This window comes from Telmatherina bonti (assembly GCF_933228915.1).
Source record: "Telmatherina bonti genome assembly, chromosome: 20".
Taxonomy (NCBI): domain Eukaryota; kingdom Metazoa; phylum Chordata; class Actinopteri; order Atheriniformes; family Telmatherinidae; genus Telmatherina; species Telmatherina bonti.
Genome location: NC_136618.1, coordinates 20,646,105 through 20,670,160, shown reverse-complemented (window position 1 = coordinate 20,670,160; position 24,056 = coordinate 20,646,105). Strand labels below are relative to the sequence as shown.

Here is a 24,056-nt window from a genome sequence, read left to right as displayed (position 1 = left end):
TCTGACTTTAAAGATTGTCAACATCATGAATCTATTTCTCTGTACAATGTGCATAACTATAGAGCTTTGGTCCAGCATTGAAAAGTTGAGCGAAGGCATAACTCTTCTGTGTCTTTTTCAGTGTTTTGTTTTGGTTACAGCTTTGTTTTGTTAAGCCTTAGATCTATCCACTGCTATGTGTTCTTTTTTTTTTAAAATATATGTTTCTCTGCAGACATGTAGTATTTTCTTTTTTAAAGTTCTGGCTGAAATATGGTGATTTTTTTTTTTTTTTAAATTTATTTCCCCTCGGAAGCGAAATGAAAACTCAAAAAATCACTACGTTGGGTGAAAATAAGTTTGAGAACGTGGATGAAAATGGAAGTAAAATCACAATGACTTTTGACTGTCTTTTTTTTTTTGGCCTTGTTTAAAACACAGAAATGTAAGGCTTTGTTTAAAAAGTGTTTTCTAAAAATTTACAGTGTGCGTTCATGGTTTCCAGGCATTGGAAAATACAGCAGTGTGCAGGGGACTAAAAAAAAAAAAAAACAGATAACCAAACTGACATGGAAGGACATGTATCAAGCAGACACTTGATTCTAAATAAATTGCATCAAATTTCACCTCACTTCAAACTGAGTTCACTCATTCTGACATGTGACACTTATTCTCAGCATTCACTTCTTTCTCTTTCCTGTGAGGGGTTTTGTAAGAGCCCAATATTTGTGGTGACGGTCTGAGAGTTTGTCGTGAAGAGTGACATTTCTGACAAGAAAATACTGTATAAAACTAAAATTGCAGTGCTCGAACGTTAAAGAGTAAATTAAGTGAAATATCTCCAGTAATGAAAATTATCCTAAAAAATAACCAAAAAAAAAAAAAAAAAAAAAAAAAACCACACAAAAGATTGAAGATAAATATATAAATAAAATGTAAGAAGATAAAAATAATACAGAGCTAAATAAAAATCTGACTAACATCTGTGAGTTTCATTTGGCTGAAATATAAACACAGAATATACTAATTTTAATAACTTAGATTTGCAGAAATGCACATCTGCTTTGGAATTGTCTGGTTACAAAGAGCAGCTAAAGTAAAATGAGCTCAGTAGTTTGGTCAGTGGCAACAAAAATCCTTCACCATAATCACTAAGACAGTTCAGGACATAATTAAAATATTTATCATGGTTTATGTCATGTGTTTATTTTTGGTCATATCGTAAAAATTCCGGTTACTGTGTTCATTTTGGGATGTCAAGTGAAAATCCACTAACGAACACTTCTCAGTGTGGTTGGAGTTGAAACATGCAGAGGCAAATCTGGCGAAAAGAAAACACTTTTTACATTTTGCCGTGATAAGAAATTACAAAAGACACTGTTGTAGCTGTTTGACATGATTTTTTTTCTTTTTTCAACACAGAGTAAAACACTTTAGAAAAAGGGGGAGAAAGCCATGTGAACAAAGAAATAAAAAAGTTAAATCTTCCCCAGTCCTTGAGCTGAAGTTTGTGTGTTCTTTGGCTATCAGGCTTTGGCAACAGAATGACACAGTAGCTCGAAACAAAGCTGTAGTACACTTCGACACCGAAACCTCTCGTGAGCATCATTATTAAGTGACAGTCCTTGGTTTTCCGTCCTGTTTGTCCATCCTCTGTAACAATCTCATGAAATAATTAATAAATACCTGTAAAAGTTGTACAAAGTTACACTGTGACTGAAAATATTTGCAAATGAAACACAAATCAGAGGCAAATAACATTATAATGTGGTAGTTAAACAGCAAAGGTTAACTTTTTTGTTCAAAAAAGAACTTTATCAGTGTGATTCAATCTGTAGACAGCATTTTTTTTTCTTAAATATTTACATACAAACAATGAAGAAAAAAAGTAATTGGGACAAAGATAAAATGTACACTCAACCTCACACATATAGCTTAGATTTTGCCAGTACAAATGTAAAAATTTAGATCACATTTACATTACAAAATTATTCTTAGTACTCAGATGCAACAGACTTTGGTAAATAGTGTTTTGATTTGGTATGATCGCTAAATCCCTCCCCATGGGAACCAAAATTTGGGCGACAATCTGGTCCTTAAGGCCAGAATCTAAAACTCTGAAACAGCACGCCGTATGTTTTTTTTTTTTGTTTTTTTTACATAATTCTCAGATATTAATCTCTTTTTTTTGTTGTTGTTCTTTTTTTTTTGGTTTCGCCAAGGTCATTTACACAACTGTGATAATCACACTGACAACACAAAGTTTTTGTTTGCAAACTCATGACTGTCCATCCGGGTGACTTGGGAACATTTTCAGTTCTCATTTCAAGAGGGCTTTTGTCCATCTTTGTTGTTTTTAATGGCGACAATCTGGTCCTTAAGGCCAGCTTTTCACTTTTCCACTCCACTGTTTTGTCGGAGAGCTCGTTCATTTTGGGAGCTCCTCTAGAGAATCGGTGAGAGGGTCCATTGGTGCCGCCACGCCGAGGTCGGGCTGTTTCAAGCGCTTTATTGTGTTTTTCAGTGCTTGCCTCTTGTTGCAGAACCAGACACGCACCACCTCCCTGTCATAGTTCAGTTTCTCCGCTATTTCCGTCATTTCCTGTCCGGAGGGGTGTGTGTTCTTCTCAAAGTGGCTGTTGAGGATCTCGAGCGCCTGTGGGGTGAAAGAGGTCCTTCGCTTGCGTTTTTTCGAAGGTTCGCTGCCGATAAACTCAGTCAGGTTCTGCATGCCGGATCGGTGGCGGGCTTCAGCCTCGGCCATCCAGCGCTCCAGAACGGGCTTAATCTTCTGGGCGCTTTTAGGGGTGATGTCCAACTTCTCAAACCTGGCAGGATATAAAAGGCCAGGGTTCAGTTTGCCTGTCAGACTGCTACCTATAGTGTTCTCTTGGGCTTCCTGTGGTAGGAAAAAGTGGCTTCTCAGGATGGTGTGTCTGGGGAGAATTGAGAAAAAAGAATCTTACTTAGGTGCCCTGCCAGAACAAGGGATAAGCTGCCTGTGTTTTTAATCTCCTCAACCAGAATGCCACAGGGACTGAGACTAACATCCAGATGCTCATCGGAGACGAACACCACTGTGTCCTGCACCTGGAAACACCTCAGCTGCAGCAGCTGGAGGTTTCGCTGCAAGTAGTATGCTCAGATATTGTTAGCATCATTATTATTATTTATTTCTTTTGAATGAGGCTGTGGTTCTCTGTCCCAATTTGGCAATAGTGGAACAAGGAGATATTGCCAATGGCTACAAATCAGGGGCAGCTGAACCAAAAACATACCAAAAAAAAAAAAAAAAAAGAGTAACTAAATGGTTTAAAGACCGTACTTGAAAGGTCTCATAAAGCAGCAAGAAAACAAACAGGAATTACTCCATATATCCCATTTCTTTCTGTCAGGTGTTAAGAACTAAAATACCCACTAATGCATGCAGTTAAATATGGCACCATCATTTATTTACAAAAACAGCCTGAATTATTCATCAAAATGTACATTTTTTCACACTTTCTTTCAACTTTTAACAACCTCTGATTTTATATTTAACAAGAATTCATTTACAAACTCTATTACTGGAAATACCTGCATTTTGACACATAATGTCCACTTCACATGGACAATTTTACACACAGAAACTGCTGCAAGGCAGCCCAATGACTGTCAGGTGCTTTTTGTGTGCGAGATGAAATGAAGTATAAAATGGGATGAAGGTTTTGAAAAGACTCCTCTAACTCCTGTAATGTTTCTTAGCATTATGGACTATGCTTTTACTTTGTACTGATAGTATTTGTGGGGAAAAAAAGGGAGAAAAAGTGTTTGAAAGTCTATCATTTTGTTTAGATGATTTTATGGTAACAAACTACATAGCACTGCAGGCTTGTTTTGGACACCTTGTGATTTTTAATTGTTAGTTTCACACATATAAAATAGCAATATTTTAACACTGATAGAAGAACCTCACCATCAAATAAAGAAGTTTTGTTTGGGTTTATTAATGCTACTCGTGGTATTGATACCATAATGATGTTGAGTTGAACCACTAACAGTAACTTAGCAAGAGGCATGGTTTGTGACAGGACCACTGTGGTTATACGGTCAATACTGAGGAAGACACCAGGGAGTATCTTCAGGCATCTTCACCGAGAACATGATCTTGATCCATTTCCAAGACTAAATCAGGATTAACAACAACAGAACCATCTTATTTTATTTTTTTTTTTTTATAAAAAGCTGCTCTGTAAAGCTAAGCACTATGAAATAAATATATAATCAATGTTTTGGTTGAATAACTTATAAAAAAGCCAAAAGCCACAATAAAACTCTGCCCTCTGTGGAAGAAACATGGACAAAAAGGTTGTTTTTTAATATCAAAGCGAGCTGGGGGCGAGATGTCCATGCATGCATGAACTTCCTGTTTCTACACCTCGTTGGTGCATTCCTCCTTGTCGACAGGCAGTATTATTTATAACCCCATCTTTCTCCTAAACAGAAAGAGGAGGGTTCCATACTGAGGGGAATACATTAGTAAATATGAGGAGTCACCAGAGACAGGACATTTCATGGATCAACAGGAACCACAGATACTAAAATGAGTTGAGAGCTGCTCAGCTGGGGAATGCACTTCTTCCTCTAGTGCATCAGCACGAGAGGGAAGCCTCTCTGGCTCTTCTTAAAGTACCTCAGGAGTTCTGCTTAGATATGCTGCTGTACGTTTGGCCTGAGTTACAGACTGCCTGAGGGTTTTAAGCCAAGAACCCCAAACAGCTATCGGAGAGACATGTTGTTTAAATGCAGCTGGATGACGTGATCTGCAAGCAACGCAGAGTTACCTGGAAATTTGGCTTGTCGTAATAACAGCGGCTCTATAGTCTATTCTCTCACTGCCGAAAAGGTAAAGGGTAAAAGGTAAATAAAACCAGAATGCATCAACCTGTATTTTATTCCCAATAGAAAATAAACAACATATATTTTATATTGTCTCATTCTGGTCTGGTGCAGGAATCTAGCTGCTCATCAGTGCATACGATACGGCAAAGTCTGGACAGCCAGCAGGCCAGTTCAGCTTCCAGTGAAACTCTCACTCTGTGAAATCCTGCTGTTCTGCTGGATGCAGTGTGATTTTTAATGGCTAAAAAAATCCAAGGCTGTAGGGTTCCTTTCCTATTTAGTCCAGATGACACAGCATCCATGGCTTTTAATCGTGATTAATCTGACTAACGAGAGGATTTCCACTTTGACTCAGACTGTTTACTTGAGCTTTGGCTCAGAAATAACAGCTGTGCTTCTGGACTGGTTTCACATACTGTATGACTTTGCACCACAGAGCTTTCATCTGCATTTGTGGATTGCACAGTTAAGTGTTTTCCCTGACAGGGATTTCTGGTAGAGTCGCTGAGCCCATTCACAAGCCTCCAGTTTTCATCCTAAGCCTTGTCCACAGCACACAGAGATTCCTTCAGATTCTCTGAATCCTTTGATGACATTATGCTTTGTAGAGGGTGGGATCTTCAAAGTCTTAGCAATTTTACATTGAGGAACATTTTTCTGATATTATTTGGCAATTCTTGTTGAGATATTTTGGTAGAATAGCAAACCTTTTTTTTTTTTCAGATCCTGAGCAGTGTTTCTCAGTCCTGGTCCTCAAATACCACCGCCCTGCATGTTTTAGAGTTCCTCCTTCAACACACCTGATTCACATAAACAAACCTCCTCCAATGTTCTCAGCAAGCCTGCTAATGAGACTCCTTTAATTATAGTGTGTTAAAGTAGGGTCGCCTCTAACATAACTGCTCCAACATATCTGGTCTTCTTTTGGCTGATGGTTGAACATTGATTTATTTTATAAACACCTACAGAATATGGTTCAGCTACATTTACAAATACTGTTCTTTACCTTTGTTCTGACAGTTTATTAATCTTATTTATTAAAGTCAGTAAAAATTAGTTAAAGCTCATGACCTTCATTCACCATTAATGTTCTGAAAGTGTAGTTAATAAATAAATCCATTCTGTCGCACATTAGCATTACTAGCAGTTGCCTTGCATTACATGCTTGTAACTGCATTATATTTTCTGAGTGATTGATAAGGTGCTGATTTAGGTTTTTAAAAAGAAGAAAACAAAATTACTGTTTTATTTAATCTAGTAACAATTTCTAAATATAGTTTTCCAATAATCACTTCACTTCTCACATCTAGCACAAAATTCTTATTCCGAACACACTTGGATGCGTTTCGCAATCCTACTTTATGTTAATATAGTTGCTTTTCTGTTTAAAAAAAAGTTGTGGTAGGAAACATTTTTGGATTTTGAAAATGGTCTCCTGGCATGACTCAAAGTACCAGGTACATGATAAAACTGGTTTATAGTCCAGCTTGAGGCTTCTGATGAAATAGAGCTGAATCTATGTGATTACAAGGTGGCTGTTTATCCCTCGCTGTGTTTACGGTTGTCTTTAAATATGGAGAAGAGAGTTCATGACATATGTTAAATCCTCATTAGTTTAATGAACCATTTAAGGCGTTTTCAATCATTTCCTTTTTCAGTCACGTCATAAAAGCAAAATATAATATGCTTGATCTTTACTTACAAACAGATTTCTGATGATGTTTTTAATTTATTTCACTAAAAACAGACTTAATTAGACCTGAAAGAAGATACCCAGGCACTTCGCCGGTTTAAGATACCTCTGTGTAACGCATGTGCCTGTTTAGATAAACTAATAAAGTGCCTGGAAACGCGGTGAGCAATGAAAGCAGACAAGATGGAAGCATCTGTCAGTGTCTGTTCACTGTCTGAGTTCAGAGCCGGCGCCCCAGAGCTACAGTGACGGTCTTCTCCTCAAACTTCATGTCTATGTTGATGTTAACTAAACTAAAGCATGTGAAGTCTGCCCACTACTTAAAACATCAGGATGTCATGTCCAATGTGATACAAACCCCCCCCCCAAAAAAACCCTGTCTTAACAGCCTGAGTAATAGCCCAGCGAGTATTTATTTTTGAAGCTAATGCCTTTTAATGTATGTTATAAATATTTCAATTATGTCTGTCGGTAAATATTTCATGTGTGATTTTTCGACTTAAAACATTAGTCCAGGCCTCATAAGAACCCTGGCTCCTGTACTATTTCACATTTTATCGGCTGTTTGATGTTGATGTGATGAAAATTTTAAAGGTGCGTGACATTGCTGTGTCACCTAAACAGTAGACGCCACCAACAAAGTACATTTATGTCCAAGAAAACTTTAAAATGAATCCAGCAACCCCGCAGAATTACTGATGCAAAACAGTATTTAACTATCAGAAGAACCCCTACCATTTGTCTTAGTTTTTATTTTTTTTATTTTTTACAAATCTTAATGCTTGAAATATTTTCTTACATTGTTAATGACTTTTCCATTTAGTTGTCTTGAAAAAGTAATATTTTTCAACTGTGTGGCCCAATTATTCAGACTTGAAAGGCAAATGTGGCTCATTTGGTTTCTTCATGCAAAATGTTAGTCAAGTGGAAAAACAGGACGAATGAAACATTGATTGTCTGATTGTCTCATGAATATATAATGCACCATTTATAACTAAACTGTCCTCGTGGAAGCAGTAAAACACGGCAATCTTATTAACAGATCATCGCCGTCAAGCTCTCTCATGTTCAGGCGAAGGGAACAGCGATGCGCCTTAGTAATTATTAAATGCTTAAAGTGCTTCTGGTACTACTTGTGTATGTATTTTACATAAGTAATGTAGGCTGTCATGTCAGCGGGTGAGAGTGAAGGGAGAGGAGGATAGGTAGGTACGGCCATGTCAGTCAATTATGCATTTTAATATCTTAATAACGTCTTTTAAAAGATGAATGGAAATAAATTGAAGCTCCTGACAGCTCATTGGTGCTGCATTGCCACGTCTACTTTCACTTGACAGAATGAGGACGTATTAATTAGATACATGCTCATGATTAGCAGCTACATTTTTGCCTTTGTTTTGTCCTTACCTGCAGATGGCAGACTGGCTGTATGCTGGGCCTTCGGCTGCGCTGAGCGCCTGGCCCACCTGAGTCTGTGTCAGACCCAGAGACAGCCGGCGGATTTTGAATGCTTTGGCGAATTCACGAATCTCCTCCAGGTTGACCCCGTCCACCTCACTGGGTGCAGTCTGTGGGTCTACAATACAACACACACACATCTCATTTTATTAGCCCTCTGGTCTACCGTCACCCTTTTTATCAGAGTGAATGAGGCACACACACACGACCATTTGCGATCATAATATCTAAACAACTTGAAAAAAAAAAATTGTCCTGCTCTGGGTCAAAACTGGTTATTTCTCTTTACTGTAAACGCCACATTTCTGAAAGATATTAGTAGAATAAGTTCCTCTGAGGTGTGAATACAGGCTGTCATGTCTTTGACTTGAAGGTGTTTATCTTTTATCTTAAAGTATATAAAAGCATATAGCTAAGAAGCCAGTTTTTTGATTCAGAAGGCAGAGAGTGAATCTGTGGAGCTTTCTAAATGAATACACATACATTCTGAAGCTTCCTTTCGCAGATAAGCATTAAAGATGATATAAAGACATTATTACATCCATGTGACCCTTTGTAAAGGCAGTTCAAGCCTTCAAAGAAGCAGCAAGCCCCGCACACAAAAAGAAACCCACTCACACAAAGAAAGAAATTCTGTTTGTAAATCCCCACATTTGTGCATGTCTGAAAAACTTCAGCGGAGCATTTTAAAGAATTTCCCTGCTAATAAAAAGTGATTTCACATTGTACATCAATGTCAGGTGCCCCGGCATCCTGCTTACTAAAGCAAAGTTTGTGCCTCTGAATTATTCATACTGGTCATTATCAATGAATTATTAAAGGAATCCTCCAAGCGTATTTAAGCAAAAATCTATGAGGCTGCCATCTCGTTGTGCCTCATAAGTGACGTGTAGTGTATGCGGCGTGCTTCAGACGTGTGAATGCTGGGAGGATGAGGGACTGTAGGCTGAGCACTCACAGCTTCAGGCTTCATCATCTTCACAGTGATGAGCATTTCTTCATCACTCCCAGTGGAGGCTATTTACTTAGCCTGAATTGAAAGACTAATGGAACCAGTTCTCATCTGATCTGACTCTGGATCCATGATTTTCTTCAGACTTTGGGTCAAAACTCAAACACAACCTAAAATATAGACCCATCTCATGATGTAAATGTTGGAGTAAAGATTCATTAAACAAACAGAGGAATCGATCAAAAGAATTTGAAGCCAATTTTTAAAATAAAAAAACAACAGATGACTTAAAAATAGGAAAGATGCTTATATTCATGCTTGTGGACTAAACTGGACAATAACATGTTGGACATTGAAGTTACTTCAATGAATAAAAAATTAAAACGTAATCTTACATCAAATGCCGTGTTGAAACATTTTAACACCACATTTTATTTTTAAATTATTGCAACTAGTTGTGGGAAGCCAGTCAACCTGCTGGAAGGATGTTTCTCCAGAGATAAATGTAATTAGATTGAACGTAAGCAAACGTACTGATTGCAATTTTCCAAACTTGTAAAGAGTTCGACCAGCTCATATTTCTCACTGTAATTTAACATTGAACCATAAAAGACAATGAAAATATGTAACTTTATCTATTTATTTTTTATTCATAAACTGAAGCAGGGCATCTATCTCTGGAAAAGTCACTTGAAATCCAGAAAAAAATCGGGGAATAAATGTAATAGAAAAGAATAACATTATAGCTTTCTTTGTGAACAGGTCCTTTTCCATTTTCTGTCTTTTACTCATCTAAAAATACAACTGGAGATTGGAGAAGTGCTGTGTTGGCACTTATGGAAATGAAAACCTACATAAAGGGTACTAAAAAAAAAAAAAGAAGGGAAAGCAACAAGTAAGTTTAAGCTGTCAAAAAATGTTGGTCCAGTGTAATCTCTTTAACATTTCATTCCTGAAAGCAAAGAAAAAAAATCTCTGCTTTGTCATCACAGTTTATTGTTTATTTTCTTTTGATTAGGCATATTGTCAGGAAGGTAAGAGCTCTATGTCACTTTATTGTTTTTAAAATCACATGCTTTGGTTCTTTATCTACAGAAAAACTGTCTGTCTGAAGAGTTGCTGGCTGGCAAGTTTCTTTACACATGTTGCCTGGTGCATTCACTGCCCAGACAAATATAATTATACCAATAATTACACTAAATAAGATAATAAGTCTTTTTGAGAAATCAAGAAATAAAAAAAAAAAAAAACAATCAGGAGGTGGGAGAGTTGATTTATTAAACTGGTCTAGTTGAAAAAAGGACGACACTGATGACCAGTGGAAACCTTCAGACCTTGTTTTATCGTGAGTTTGAGCAGGTAGCAGGTTTTTGTAAGAAAAGACAAAAAAAAAAGCCTTTGTATAAAGCCCAAGCATCTCTATCTTAGTCACAATGCAGATATTACCAAACTGATTAGTATTTGTCAACTTGTCTCTCTCTTTTCACAGACAGGAAGCAAACTGTATGTTAAGTCCGTGTTTTAATTGGGGTATAACTACAATGTCACTGATCAATGCACTTTAACACCTCCTTTAATTCAGATATAGCTGAAAAAAGAAGACATCCTCTTGACTTCATCTAGTTTAATAAGAATAAAAAACAAAAAGCATCAATACAGAATATTACCGTTTTGCCACTTGAAATGACTGACTTTTCCTCATCTGATTATTAACACACATTCTCAGCTTTTCAATCTGCTTCTGGCATTTTGTTTGTGGCCAGTGGATGTGATAGCATTTCATTTTCTGTCAGGCTGACAGTCAGGGGATTTTTCTTTGCGTATGTATGCCGTAAATAATATTGAGAGGAAGAGATATGGCTCGTACTCAGCATAAAACATTAATTCTATTTAACGGAGACCTGCGCTACTATGATTTTGTGCACACTCAAAAATGGTTTATGAGATATTTTCCAAGCTAGAAGTAAACGTAAACTAAACGCAATGTCTACAACAAGTTGATCAATGGCGACTTGTTTTTTTTATTAAATTCAAGGGAACTATGGCTGCCTCTGAAATGCGTTTACATGGAGTTTAGGAGAATCAAGTCTGACAAATAAAATTTATCTGAATAAAACAGAGGTTTTAAATGCAGTAGCTGCATGCTGACAGGCTGTGGCCCAGTGATTTATAAGGCCCTGCCTGAGGCCAATGCACTGAGAAAATAAAACTTATGTTCATTATATATAACATATGCCACTTTGGATTGTCTAATAAACCAAAGAAATGACAGTCAGGGAAAAAATAAAACAATCAGTCAACAACTGTCCACACAGACTGTCCACCAAGTTAAATCTCCAGCCGGTGATATTAAAGTGCAGTTTACCAGCACTACTAAGAAAAATTAGGCGACTATAACCATTTGGATTTAGTTTTGCTTCTTAAAGGTCAGATATGCGTTGCTGTGAAGGGGACCAGAATTACATGAATAAAATCCAGCAATGACATGCTTTTAAACAAATAGTAATTACATATTTCTAAAATCCCAATTATTTAATTGAAATATGTTTAAATGAAAGGTAGACTGTGCCAGCTGATTTAAGAATAAATACAGTAAAAATCATTCATAATAGCTGATATTTAAAAGCAAAAAGTAAGAGTCATTAAGCAGATGACTGCTCTGCGATGATAACAGACCTTTCAAAAACCATTTCAGCAAATGTATTCATTTGATTTGCATCGATAACAAATATTTCACGGCGCTAGCAGCTTTTCCAGTTGCTTTCAAGGATTTCAAGGTATGTTAGTAATAAGATTTCTTCCTGTCAACAAACACCTGGAAAGACTCAAAGCAAAGAAAAAAAAAAAAAAAAAAGCCTATCTTGCGACAAAGTATTGCTTGTGCAGCCAAAGCCTGAGATCAAGTTTTTCTGTGACACAGAGCTGCATTGTTATCCAGTAACTAACACAACAAACTACATCGTTGTAGCTGACATGTTCTATTTTTGGTCGTTCTCACACACACTATCCAGCTGCTTACTGAACACCAAACGTGTTTTATATCTTCAAGTTAAATTTTGTTCTAAGTGATCAAAACTGGAGGGATTTGCTGGTTTAAGTGTTTTAAAGTAGCACAAAAATTTTTCAGCTCCACCTCATTGTAGTGGATGCATATTACTCTGAAACTAACCGAATCCATTTCCATAGTTACGTCCCTCTGGTGTGATGTGAAGAAAAATAGCTCTTTGTATTGTAAGTAAGCTGACATTACAGGGTTTTTCAGCGTTTTTCATGAAACTGAAGGCATGTTGCAGCTTTGTGAGACGTGTCAAACACTTACTGCTGACCAGCTGCCCCACGCTGAGAGCCGAGGAGGAGGAGGAAGAGGTGGAGGAGGAGGAGGAGGCCTGGTGGAGAGGACTCTGTCTGTGGGGCATGTGGAGCAGGTTTGGTTGAGACGATGCAGCGCCTGTCTGACCCTGCTGAGCCTGAGGCAGCTGGACACACAAACACACACAGAGCTGACATGATGTATTGACAGCAAGAAGCACAGAAAAATATCAATTATTCCTGCTACATAACATCATAACAATCGTGATTTACAATAATAATCATGTCATTATAGTAGCTGGACAACAAAATTAAGATCTCAGCAGTGAATCAACACCTCATCTGGTCAGTTAGAAGCTGGATATAATTAGATCTACCTTGTACCTGACAATGCTGTTATTATAGCCTGTAGTTTGCTGACTGACAGAGCAGAATTTACTGCTATTTGACTACAGTGGTAGCTTACGACTGCAGCGAGTTTAAAAGAAAGTGCATCCTGGTTCAGCTCAGGTACTCTGCTGTCTGTGAGCTTTATAATTGCTTTTCAGCAGAAATCAACTGTTCAAAAAAGAAAACGGCTCATGACAATTAGACTTTTCCTTCATGTCATCAGACTTGTGAGGACTCTAATAATGTCAGCCTGAACGTGAAATAAAAACCTGTGGACACAGCAGTCCCCGTATCAAACATAATTCATGATCCACCAGCTACGTGCTCTGATGGCAAAACACTATGTATTTTCATGTTTTATGCACATTTGGATTGCTTTTACAAGATCAAGATCGTGTGTCTTTACTTTTAAAACGAAAAGCTGTCTCCACAGTAAACTGGGTTGGCTTTTCCTCTCCTTCTTTTGCTATTAATTATTTTTTCTGTGGCATGTGTTTGTTTGGATGGTGAGGGGGGTGTCAACAGCGATGCACACACTGTCAGGACTGTTGACAGGCTCGGAGAATTATCTAGCTTCACTGGAAATATTCTAGACTGCAGGCTCTGACAACCGTAAATTATGCCTGTGCAACAATGTGTACATGCCGGCTTTGAAGTGTAGACAAAAGCATAAACATTATTACAAATGCATTAATTCATTCGAGAGTATGATCTGCTGTTTTGGGTGCCACAATTAGGTGTCCATCTGCAGATGGAGTTCATCCATTCTGCACTGCAGGGGCCTCCATTGTGAACCTTTACCCTGTAATTCTGCGCTTGCATCATCATTATCAAGTCAATAACATTTTCATTGTGCATGCGCCAGTGTGTATGCATCTGCTGCCACGTCTGTGCACCATATAGATCACCAGATTGGGAGAAGATGTTTACTCAACTTACAGTTTGAACTCAAATCAGGGGTGCAAAACAGAACAGTATTAAGTGTTTTATGTGAAAAGGAAATACTTCTTGTTGAAGCCAGAAAGGACAAATCAGAAGATTGGAGAGTTTGACAGGAGAGGAGAGGAAGGAGTGAAATGGAAAGCGGTGGAAAACCGAGGCAGGAAGGTTTGAGTTTTAAGCTAGGAGATGAAAAGTGTTGCTTTCTTTTCTTTTTTTTTGTTTTTGCTTATAATTCTGAATTTGGGCTCAGCATTGGTTTGGCAGTCTTGCTGAGACTGCGTCTGAAAGGCTGGCTAACAAATACCTGGTAAACATGCACACACACAGGAACATGTACACACTGATCAAATGTGGTAAAAGCTACTATTTCTTCCAGGTGGCATGATGCAAATGAGTGTTATGAGGGTTGAAGCAGGAAAAAAATACAAAGTGTTTAGAAACCGAAAAGGACCAACTTCATGAGGTGTAATTCCACTAGGTGTTGCTCATTCCACAATTTTAAAAGTAGCCTTTGATCACGTTTGGGGTGTGAACTTTAGAATGTAATAAGTTGCTCTGAGGGTGTTCTTCTTTTGTATTTGTGTGTGTTTGTACATGTGTGTATATGTTACCTGCTGACCAGGCTTGATTGGTGACAGCGTGATTCCCTGGGTGTTGATGACAGGCAGGATCTGATTGCCGATCACTGTGGCGATGATCTGGCCTTGAGCGTTGGTCAGAAGCTGAGGTGTAATTGGCTGTACCTGCAGTGCTGGGTTGCCACCCCCTGATTGGCTGGAGGACCCTGCAGAGTTGGGCATCAGTGGGATTGTTCCAATTATCTACAAAGGGGGCAGAGCGGAGATGAAATCAGCTGGGTGGATTTAAAAGGGAGAAAGCGCAGAGAGGGTAAATGCTACTGGAGGTATCAGTTAAAATGAGATTGGCAGCTTTTTATTGCTTTATTTCTTTATTTATTTTCAAAATTAAGGAGGTCTTTTTACATGTTATGAGGCTAATTAGAGCACTTTGATTCTAAATTGATGTGTGTGTGTGTGTGTGTGTGTGTGTGTGTGTGTGATTCATGGAAGAAAGCATGCAGGAGTGTCCACTGATCGACTGTCACTGATGTGGTTTTACAGGCTGAAGCAAGTGAAGCCAAAGCAGACTGCTGGGAGCGCACTGCAAAGGTCAGTGCTGAATACCTGTGTGTGTGATGGTGCACACCACTGACTGTATTATCCATCACCAGGCCAAGACCGGAATGAAAGTGTGTGTTTGTGTGTGTGTGTGTGTGTGTGTGTGTGTGTTTGTGCTTAAGTGTCTTTGTCTGTCTCTGGTGAGAAGGAGTGAGGCTGCTGAGAGGCACAGACCCCCTTTTCACCCACTCGCACACACAGAAAGGAAGAAGTGCAAAGAATGAGCAAGAAAAGAAACAATAAGAGGAAGAAAAGAGGAGCATCAGGGAGTAAGACAGGACCCTGTGTCTCTAATTCAACTCTCCGGGTCCCAGGGGTACTCCACCCCTCTTCCTCCCCCCTCCATCCCTTGCACTCCCCTCCTCTGTGGCTGTAATCAGGAAGGGCAGATCAAAGGGGGTGGCAGAGTGTCACTGCAACGTTTTAGCTCTCAGAGCTGCCAGAGTGTGGCCAAGAGTGGCGCTTTAGGGGGGACTTAGCGCCTCTTCACTATGATGAAGGTTAATGTCATCTGGGGACTGGTTCTGAGCAGCTCCTGAGCAGCCGGCGCCCCGGCCCCCCTGCTGGCAGCGCTCCTCCACCAAGCCTCATTACACCAGAGAGCAGCTCAACATGGATGAGACGGCGTCATTTGAAATTCTGTTATTTGGCAACTGGGCGAAGAGCTACTTCTGCTAAAATTGCAGTGTCTTGGACTTATTGTCTTTATGTTGGTATTCCAGTCCAAGCCTCTGCACCACCGCCCAAAGCAACGCAGAACTACAAACAAACCTTTTCGGACTCTCTCGTCTTGATTGCCACCACTGCTAATGTGTTTCAGTGGATGGTCCAACTCCCCCCTCCTCTTCTCCCCACCCCATCTCTTTGACATAATAGGGAGGGATCTGTGAGAGAAAGGTGGGCCGACAATCTGTAATTCATCCCTGCCACGGCTCATTTGCTTACGTTGCTTCGCATTAGGGGACAGATAATTTATCTCTCTCTCCGCGCCGGCTTTACAAATTCCCTGTAATGCTCTCCTGCCACTTAGCATATTTTATTGCCCTGCCTGACGCCTGTGTCTCCTGAGTCCCACTGATCCCGCTTTGCATGCCACTGTGGCAGGGAACTTGTTCCGCTCAATTATTCATCATCATTGAACTAAGTGGTTGTTCTATAAGCATAATAAAGGAGTGGGCAACTGACAGCTTAGCTCTCATCCCAGTGTGCAATGTTTCTCTATCTGAATATCCCTGCAGATGTTTCATAGTAATGTCACAGAGCTCCACTTAGGCTACTAAGGGTATCTGGAAGGAGTGAGCTGTCAGAGTCTCATGGCGGAGAGGAAAGGCTTTTTGTAGAAGCGAATGAGTTTTTATGCAGACATAATGAAGACCTTACTACTGAGTGTTAAAAAGAAAACAATGGTTTAAACTTTACGAAGACAAAGTTCATTATTCAACATTAACGTGTCACTTTGTCACAGTTTTCTAAGTGAAATCAAAATTGGAAAATAACAGTAGAAAAACCAAAGTATAAAAAAAATGTAATTGTACTCTGTTTAAGTGTCTACAGCTGTTGGCAGCTGTATAGAAAATTGAGGGCTTAACATAACTGGATAAAATCATTTATTGCCTCTGTTTAAATACAGAGAAATATTTTAAAACATGTCATTTTGAGAGGTCCAAGGTTAAGTTCAAAGCCCTATCACGTCATATGAGTATAAAGTCATTCATTCATTATCCAAACCGCTAAGTCCAATGAAGGGTCGCAGGGGAGCTGGATCCTACACCACCGGTCTAGCCTTTGGCAGGGTAAGCAGTGGACAAGTCACCAATGAATCGCAGACACAACCATTCACTCTTATACTCCTAGGGGCAATTCAGATTAACCAGTTAACCTAATTGGGAAGAAGCCGGTGTAAACATGATAATATGCAAACTCCACACAGAAAGGCCACTGTTCAAGCCTCCCCCAGCCGGGGATCGAACCAGCAACCTTCTTGCTATGAGGCCACTGTGCAGCCCAGTATGAAAACATATATAGCCTAAAGTATTTACTTCTTCAGCACTGTTTGAAATGTCTTTACTCTTAAAACTTTTATAATGTCTTGTATATGTAAAAATTTAGATGAGGTCTGCTAATATTTCAATTTATTCAAACCAGCTTCGATTGCTTTGATTTCCATCACTCTGAATATTTAAGGAACTTTTTGCTTTGGGTTTTATGGATTTCCTTCCAATCTTGCTGTAAAATAACTGCTAGAAATTCACTTAGTGAGCAACAAGCAGGAATTTGGTAATTTCCTCACACCTGATTGTGTTTTTTAAGATGCAATTTCATCACACGGATATTTCATACATAAACAGCCTTTATTACACCTCTCATTCACATTTAAATACGTATCCCTACTTGTGTTTTTCTCTCTTATTTTGCTTTTTGTGTTTGCTTCCCACCCCAGTTGTAGCATGGCATGTGAGTAACGCACCTGTCTCTACCCAGCAGAACTCATTAAGATTATGCTGCTCTTGTTTCCACAGAAATGTCATCTCATCTCTCCAGCCAGGGCAATCTGTGTCTTTAGCTATGGTCACCAGGCAATATCTCTGCCCATTTTCACTCCTCCACTGTTCATGCGGTGAATTGACACCCGAGAGGGAAAGTGTTTGGGAAGTCTGGACTTGTGTCAATACACAAATCCAAAGAAGCTCAAATTCAGAGGAAATTAAAGCCTCAAACAGCAACCTCACTGACTCAATGAACAGAAGGTGGCTCTTCTCTCATATCTACTTTTATTTTTCGTGGAAGCGTAAAACATAAGTCTTAATTTTCTTTAAACAAAAATACTTTTTTTTTTTACAATAGTAAAAAGGAAATTTTGTTTGATAATGAATTAACTGGCATAGTTATTTATGCAACAGAGTAATTAAACATGAACCTCTGCAGCATTTTAAGTGACAGCCTGCCTCTTTAATGCATTTGATATCATTACACACGTATAATGCTTTAGAGTTTGAATTGTCATCGGGACAAAATAACTAATCCTGGAACTTGTATAGAATTGGCAGATTCATTGATAAAGAAAAGAATCAATATTTGCAGCCCTACCCCACAATTACAAGGTCAATAGCAGTTTACACAGCGGTTACACTTGATCTAAGGGCCGGAGGCCTCCATCAATATACAGATGGCATGCGTTTGTTGTAGTTCAGCTTCACCTGCTTTATGAGCCAGCTTGCTTTGCAGGTGTACAGCGAATGTGATCTTTACCTGTCAATTTCCTTATCTGGCCAGCGGGCTTAACACCTGACTAAAGGGTGAAAGTCCTGCGAGTGCATGGGAGAAATCATTTTCACGCACAAAGTGGAGTCAATTGGGTGAACATCAAATCAAGTTTCATTTGCCTACACCTTTTAAATTGCAAAGGTTGAGAAAAAAAAGTGATAAGCCACACTAAAGAGAAGGAAAAAATGTCACTGCTTTGTAAAGCGGAACGATTATGTACATATATATCTTAGAAGGACGACTTCATAATTGCGGCTTTTCTTCACAACTTTAATCACTGATGTAGAGGTGCCGAGCATAAAAGAGCCTCAATGATTTTCCCTGGAGAATAAAAAAATCTGGAGTCAATATAATTAAGGTTTGAAAAATACAAAACTCCAAATGCCCATCAGACTTGACACCTTTCAAGGTTATTTATCCCTTCCTTATGAAAAGCTCTTTTGACAGAACTGTAAAGGAAACGATGAAACCAAAAGAGATTATGCTGTGTCTTTAATTCAACAGTGTGAGACTTCTTAGATGTGGAATGCAAGGATGTCGAAAACTATCTTTAAATTGCAAACAAACACTGGCCTGAATGGATAAAAGCAGCCATCCAGTCAGTAGTGAGTTGTGTCTGCTTTATGAGAGGTATGTATTAGCCAGTATAATGTCTTCTGTGTTTGTGGTAAGGGAGGGGTAGGACCTTCTGATAGGGCAGTGCGTATTTCAGAACCCTCTGCCTGAATAATGCTGTGGAATAATGAGGTTGGGAGCAAAGGCTGTAGCCCAGGGCTTTGACCGTCTCTGTGACCTGATTATGTCAGGGAGTGTCAGCCACCAAGACACTACAAAAGCACAGAGCATCCCATCAAGTCCATATCCACAGTGATCTGTTCCCAGTGCTCCGGGCACCTTTTGAGCCAGGGAAGTCCATACTGTCTCATTAGCAACGTTTAGGATCAAGTCCTTGCATCCGGACAGCACTTTTCTTTACATAGTCAAGCATGGTTGAACCAGTAAATATCACTATGGAAGGTCACTTTTAAATTCAAGCAGCCTGTTTGTATTTTAACACTGAGACCTGCTTCCAGCTGCATTATGTTTTTGTGAGGTCAACACTGCAAGAGCAGTACATGTCTTAAAAGATAAAACAGGGGTTAATGTAAATAACACAAAGAAGCACAAAAGGGCACAATGTCCATACAATCTTCCTTTAATATGTGCTCTGTGCACCTGAGATAAGATGATTCATTAGATAGAGCTCCACAATGACAAGTATCATCGTTCAAGCCTCTGGCTACTGATGGAACAATTCTGCAGCCACCCTTAAATATGACAAGGTCAGCGCTTTACTCCGACAGGCGCATGAGGATAAGAGAAGCAAGGGTTTGCTTATTCCCAAAATGCCTAATATATGGTGGAGTGGTGACTGGACAAACTGATTAAGGGCAACATGGAGATCCATAGCTATAGATCTATAGAAAAGATCAGAAATACAATACAAATGGTTGATTTGGAACTGTATGTCCACACTTGATAAATCAGCTTGCAATGGGCTGGTAACTGTTTTCTGTTTGTAGTATTTTATTAGCTGCATATAAAAGTAATCAGTCTGAATGTTGGTAACCTGCGTGTACCGTACTAACCTGTCCTTGTGCATTGGTGACAAGCTGCCCGGTGGCCCCTTGCAGGTTTGACAGGGTGTTACCAAACACCTGAGAGCCAGCGATGGATCCCATGGCTGCTGCTGCTGCTGCTACTGCTGCCTGGTTGGCCAGAGGATTCAGCTAGAAAGAGCAAAGACATCATTTGTTAGAACTACGTCTGCTAATGTCACCAGAGCAGATGTTCTGAATACAATACAGATTCCTGAAGAAGTCAGTTCACAGGCTCCGCACTTTTGTTTTGTTGCCAGGACCAGAAGAGGCTAACTGCAGTGAGGGCTATGCAGTCCATCATACAGTTCCCAGAGGTTTATGTTCCTGGACCCAGTGGGAGGCTCGAGGGTAGGGAGGAGCAGTGAAAACTGGAGGGAGACTGTGAATAAGTGGCCATTTTACCACTCTAAGTGCTTTTCCCGGCCCCTGGGGCTCCCCACGGGCTGAGGCTAGTCTGTCCACCCGCAGTAGCAGCCCACCCACTCCCTGCTCTCACAATAAGGCCAGGCAGGACGGCTATGCATCACTGTATCGTCAGTTGCTTCAATAATTCGACTAAGAAATCCTCCTGCGCCGTATAACTCTTCTGTAGAGGGAGAGGAAGGTTCAAATGACCATCTTTACCCCCGTTGTAATGGACTCATCCGGTTTGGCTTGTGGTTATGAAATAAGGCTCCTTGCATCGAAGGCAGGTTGGATAGCACCGCCACATTGCTGAGATTACCCATATAAATCAAGCTAACCACTTATTAGGGGACTGAAAATGCACTGCTGATTTGGTTGTAGTGCAGCAGAGCAAAGTCTTATTAGGTTGAGTAAGTAGATCAAAGACAAGAAGAGATAGGAGACCTCCCAATTACTCAACAGAATAGAGAAATAATAGAAACACTGCTTCGAAGCTGGCTGCCTGCTCCCGCCGGTTGGTTACTTAACTCAAACAAGACGGCTGAAATTAAAAGTTTATATAAAAGACTAAAAAAAGACTGCTGCTGCAGAAATTCTTCTGTGAAATATCAACTTTTCTACACTCTCAGTTCTCTGCTGAGAATTTAGCTTTTCCCATCTCAGATCATTCAGTTGCCATTTATCTTTTATCTTATCCCACCACCATATATTATTACACTTTCTGAAATCAAATGATGAAAAAATGCCACCCAGCGATCAATACTTTTTCATTGACAGTAAAGGTTAAGCACATTAAGAATGACACTGCATTTGTCTTATGAAATCATATTTCATGTTGGTGGCCTCAAATTGGCCGTGATTGATATTGCTTCCTCTTGTCTGAAAGTCATCCAGTTTTTCCTCGATAATCACAAGATTGTCTTTTATGTGCTCAGCGGTCGTCCCTCGGAAGCAATGAACATCCCAAATGCCGTAAAAAAAAAAAAAAAAAGATGAAGAAGAAGAAAAAAAAACAGATAGTAAAAACAAAATAAAAGTCTAATTTTGACACAAGGGAAAAAAAAAGTATCTGAACATCATTCAGGCCAGAGTAATACTAAATTCAGACAGTCTAGTAATAATACTGGTCTGCAAGCTTCTCTGGGTGTAAAATGCTGTAACATGGAAAATCATTATCACGAATATTTATTAAAAAAAAACTTGAACAACAGTGGAACAATGTATTTATGACATGACACCAAATGTAATCTAAAATGTGTAGGTTTTGTATTGTATAATAATTCCATAACATTTACATCAAACTTGATTTATTGTAGTCTCACTGTAATATTTGTGCATTATCACTGTATCTATTTATGTCTTAATGAGGAGCCAAGGTTGTACAAATATCCTATGTTTAAAAACTAAAAAAGTTTGATTTTTAATACAACAGCAAATTAATAAGTAAATTGTAAAGCCAATATGGCTTTATTTATTTATTTATGGCAAATTGATATTTTATTACTCTAACTGACAAGGCAGAAATCGTTGTTGACCATGAGTACATTCAAAGCTTAATATGAGTTTAATATAACTGTTGTGAAATCTAAAGAATATTTGAAAAATTGTTTAAATAAATAAAAAGCAATTAAATGCAAGCTAAAGCAGCTCCTCCACTGTATGTATGGAGCAGCTACCGTGTGTTCTTGGTTGTTATGTGTGTAAAATAACCAAGAACAATCATATCCCATGCCCTCCCTCCCTTATTTTTTTGGTTTTTATAAAGCCACATTAAAATGCAAATCATCCCTAATGACAACTCTGGTAAAACACTCATCTCAAACAAAGCAGCTAACATGATGAGGTAAGAGGTTTATATTATTATCGGGCTGGAATTGAAAAGAAATGAAAGCTTCAGTGGTAGTTTAGACGAGACTGGCTGTGAATACAAACGACTGACCTGAGGGCTTTTTAAGCCACGTTAGTGAAAACACAACCGCAGGTGTTGTGATAGTGGAAGAAAAGCCAACATGGTCAGTTAGGCAGAGTTAAACAGAGGCCACAGATAAAAAAAAAAAAAAACAGATAATGTGAAATGCTCAGGTGAGAACACCCAGAGTCTCCCTGAAAATCTGCTGTGCTTGGTGTCATTGTGTGAGTGATACGTTGTTGGCGAAGCCTTCAGATTTATTTGAAATATTATCATTGCCTTTCAGTCGATGATAGCCCTTCCAGATGCTATGTTATTCTGGTAAATCTAGGTGAAAAGCGAGCGGGCTTTATTGCTGCATGTCTGGCACTGGGTAATATGGATAGTGGTTAGAGGGAGAGCCAGGAATAAGGAGAGGCGAGGCTGTGCTCAACACCTAAACAGGTGATTTTCCGCCACGGTGACTCCTCTCAACACCTCGGCGGGAGGCACAAAATGACAGACCTGGCCTGGTATTTGTACTGATTGCATGTGTTGGTGGAGATAAACAGCGATCTTCCAGTTTGTGGAGCCTGCATGTTAACCGTTGTGATTCTTTCTTTTTATTCACCATGAAAAAAAGGCATCGCAAGGGTTTCTGTCTTCAGATTATCCTGGTCAGCCATTTCATTGTTAGGATAACACAAATGCGAAAATAAACCAAAGTCAGTGTGTTTGTTGGAAACACATCAGCGCAACTTTACGGTAAAATTCAAGCAAGAAATGTAAAAGACTTTTTAGACCCCAGTGTTTCGTAGCAGCAAACTGCAACAGCTTCCATTATATTATGTGACATGATTTTATCACCTTTGATGCCTGGAACAGCTATCACTCACTCCACTATCCCGGTTTAATATAGCAAAATATAAATGGGCATATGGGGATCAACAAACTCTAAATAAATATCTTTGGAAGGGAAAAAAAAAGACCTGCAAATTGTTAAAAACTGAATGGGAGGGAATGTAAGTGGTGCTGGGCTCTGCGTTGCCTGTTTGACCATGAGGGTCACCTGGTGCAGCAACCCGTGTAATCTCAGGAATAGAGGGAAAAATAGTGTCCCCGCAAACCATGGAGAGACCCCTGCAAAACTAAAATTGTCTGACACAAACTAACTGGAATTTATTCTTGCTTTTTCTCTTTTCATGTGGCCATTTTGAACTTAATTGCTTTCTCTCTGGGTTTGGTGCGGGACAGAAAGAGCAAAGATAAATGGACAGGTGGTGCAGACGCTGGCAAGGGGGCAGGTTTGTCAAAGCTCAGGCTTCAGCGGGGTATAAAAACTTATTTTTTGCTCATCTATGAGTCAAGAGCAGAGCCAAAAGTGTATCTGCTCTAACAAAGAAGACTGAAATGGACTATAAAACCATTTGAAACATTTAGGGAATGTTTCTAATTGAGAATGAAAGGAAGAAAAAAAAGTGACTAAAATACAGATGAAATTACAGGAAAATGCAAACTTTAACAGATGACAAATAGTAAGATGTGTCAAAGCTTTATTTCCTAAAAGTGTGTAAACGTAGACCCAACGGGGTAAATTAGCAGTCAATAACTCTTATGTTTCTGCATGAAAGGTATGTCTTTTATCTAGAACAACATGAAAGTTTCCCTTGACCATCGCGGCTCACCATCCTTGTCTCCTCCCTGCTCTTTTCCCACTCTGGAGTGAATGTAATCAGCTGTGACATGAGAAAACACGTTCTCTGTCTGTCAGGACTCTGCTAGTCCTCTGCTGACAGTCCTCTGCTAATTCTCTTCCTCCCCTAAAACGGCTTCTTCCCCACCTTTTTGCCTCCCCTTCCTCACAGCCACTGTGCTTATGAACATCAAAATGCCATTAGGCCCTCCAAAACACCTCCGGTCCCTTGGTTGTGAGGCCTCACACAGCAGTCGTGCTCCCTGAGCCCCGCGAGCTCAGCCTATTGCTCACCACTGGGCCTTAGTTCCAGCCGTTGTGAAAAATAAAACCCCAAAAAAAAAAAACATTCTTGAGGAAAAATATTGGGAAGTGAAAGACAGA

At 39.3% G+C, this 24,056-nt stretch overlaps 1 protein-coding gene across 1 annotated transcript in view; it reads right to left on the bottom strand.

Annotated features, from left to right (window-relative positions):
- Nucleotides 1-2,407: 2,407 nt before the first annotated feature.
- Nucleotides 2,408-24,056, bottom strand: part of pou6f2 (POU class 6 homeobox 2) — a gene marked incomplete at its 3' end in the record, with an annotated part of 71,173 nt that continues 49,524 nt past the window's right edge. The window contains exons 6-10 of the mRNA XM_079259430.1: nucleotides 19,675-19,815; nucleotides 14,216-14,425; nucleotides 12,283-12,439; nucleotides 7,961-8,129; nucleotides 2,408-2,915 (exon numbers count right to left, since the gene is read on the bottom strand). Coding sequence (XP_079115556.1) covers nucleotides 2,408-2,915; nucleotides 7,961-8,129; nucleotides 12,283-12,439; nucleotides 14,216-14,425; nucleotides 19,675-19,815 — 1,185 coding nt within the window. The remainder of the gene's footprint in view (nucleotides 2,916-7,960; nucleotides 8,130-12,282; nucleotides 12,440-14,215; nucleotides 14,426-19,674; nucleotides 19,816-24,056) is intronic.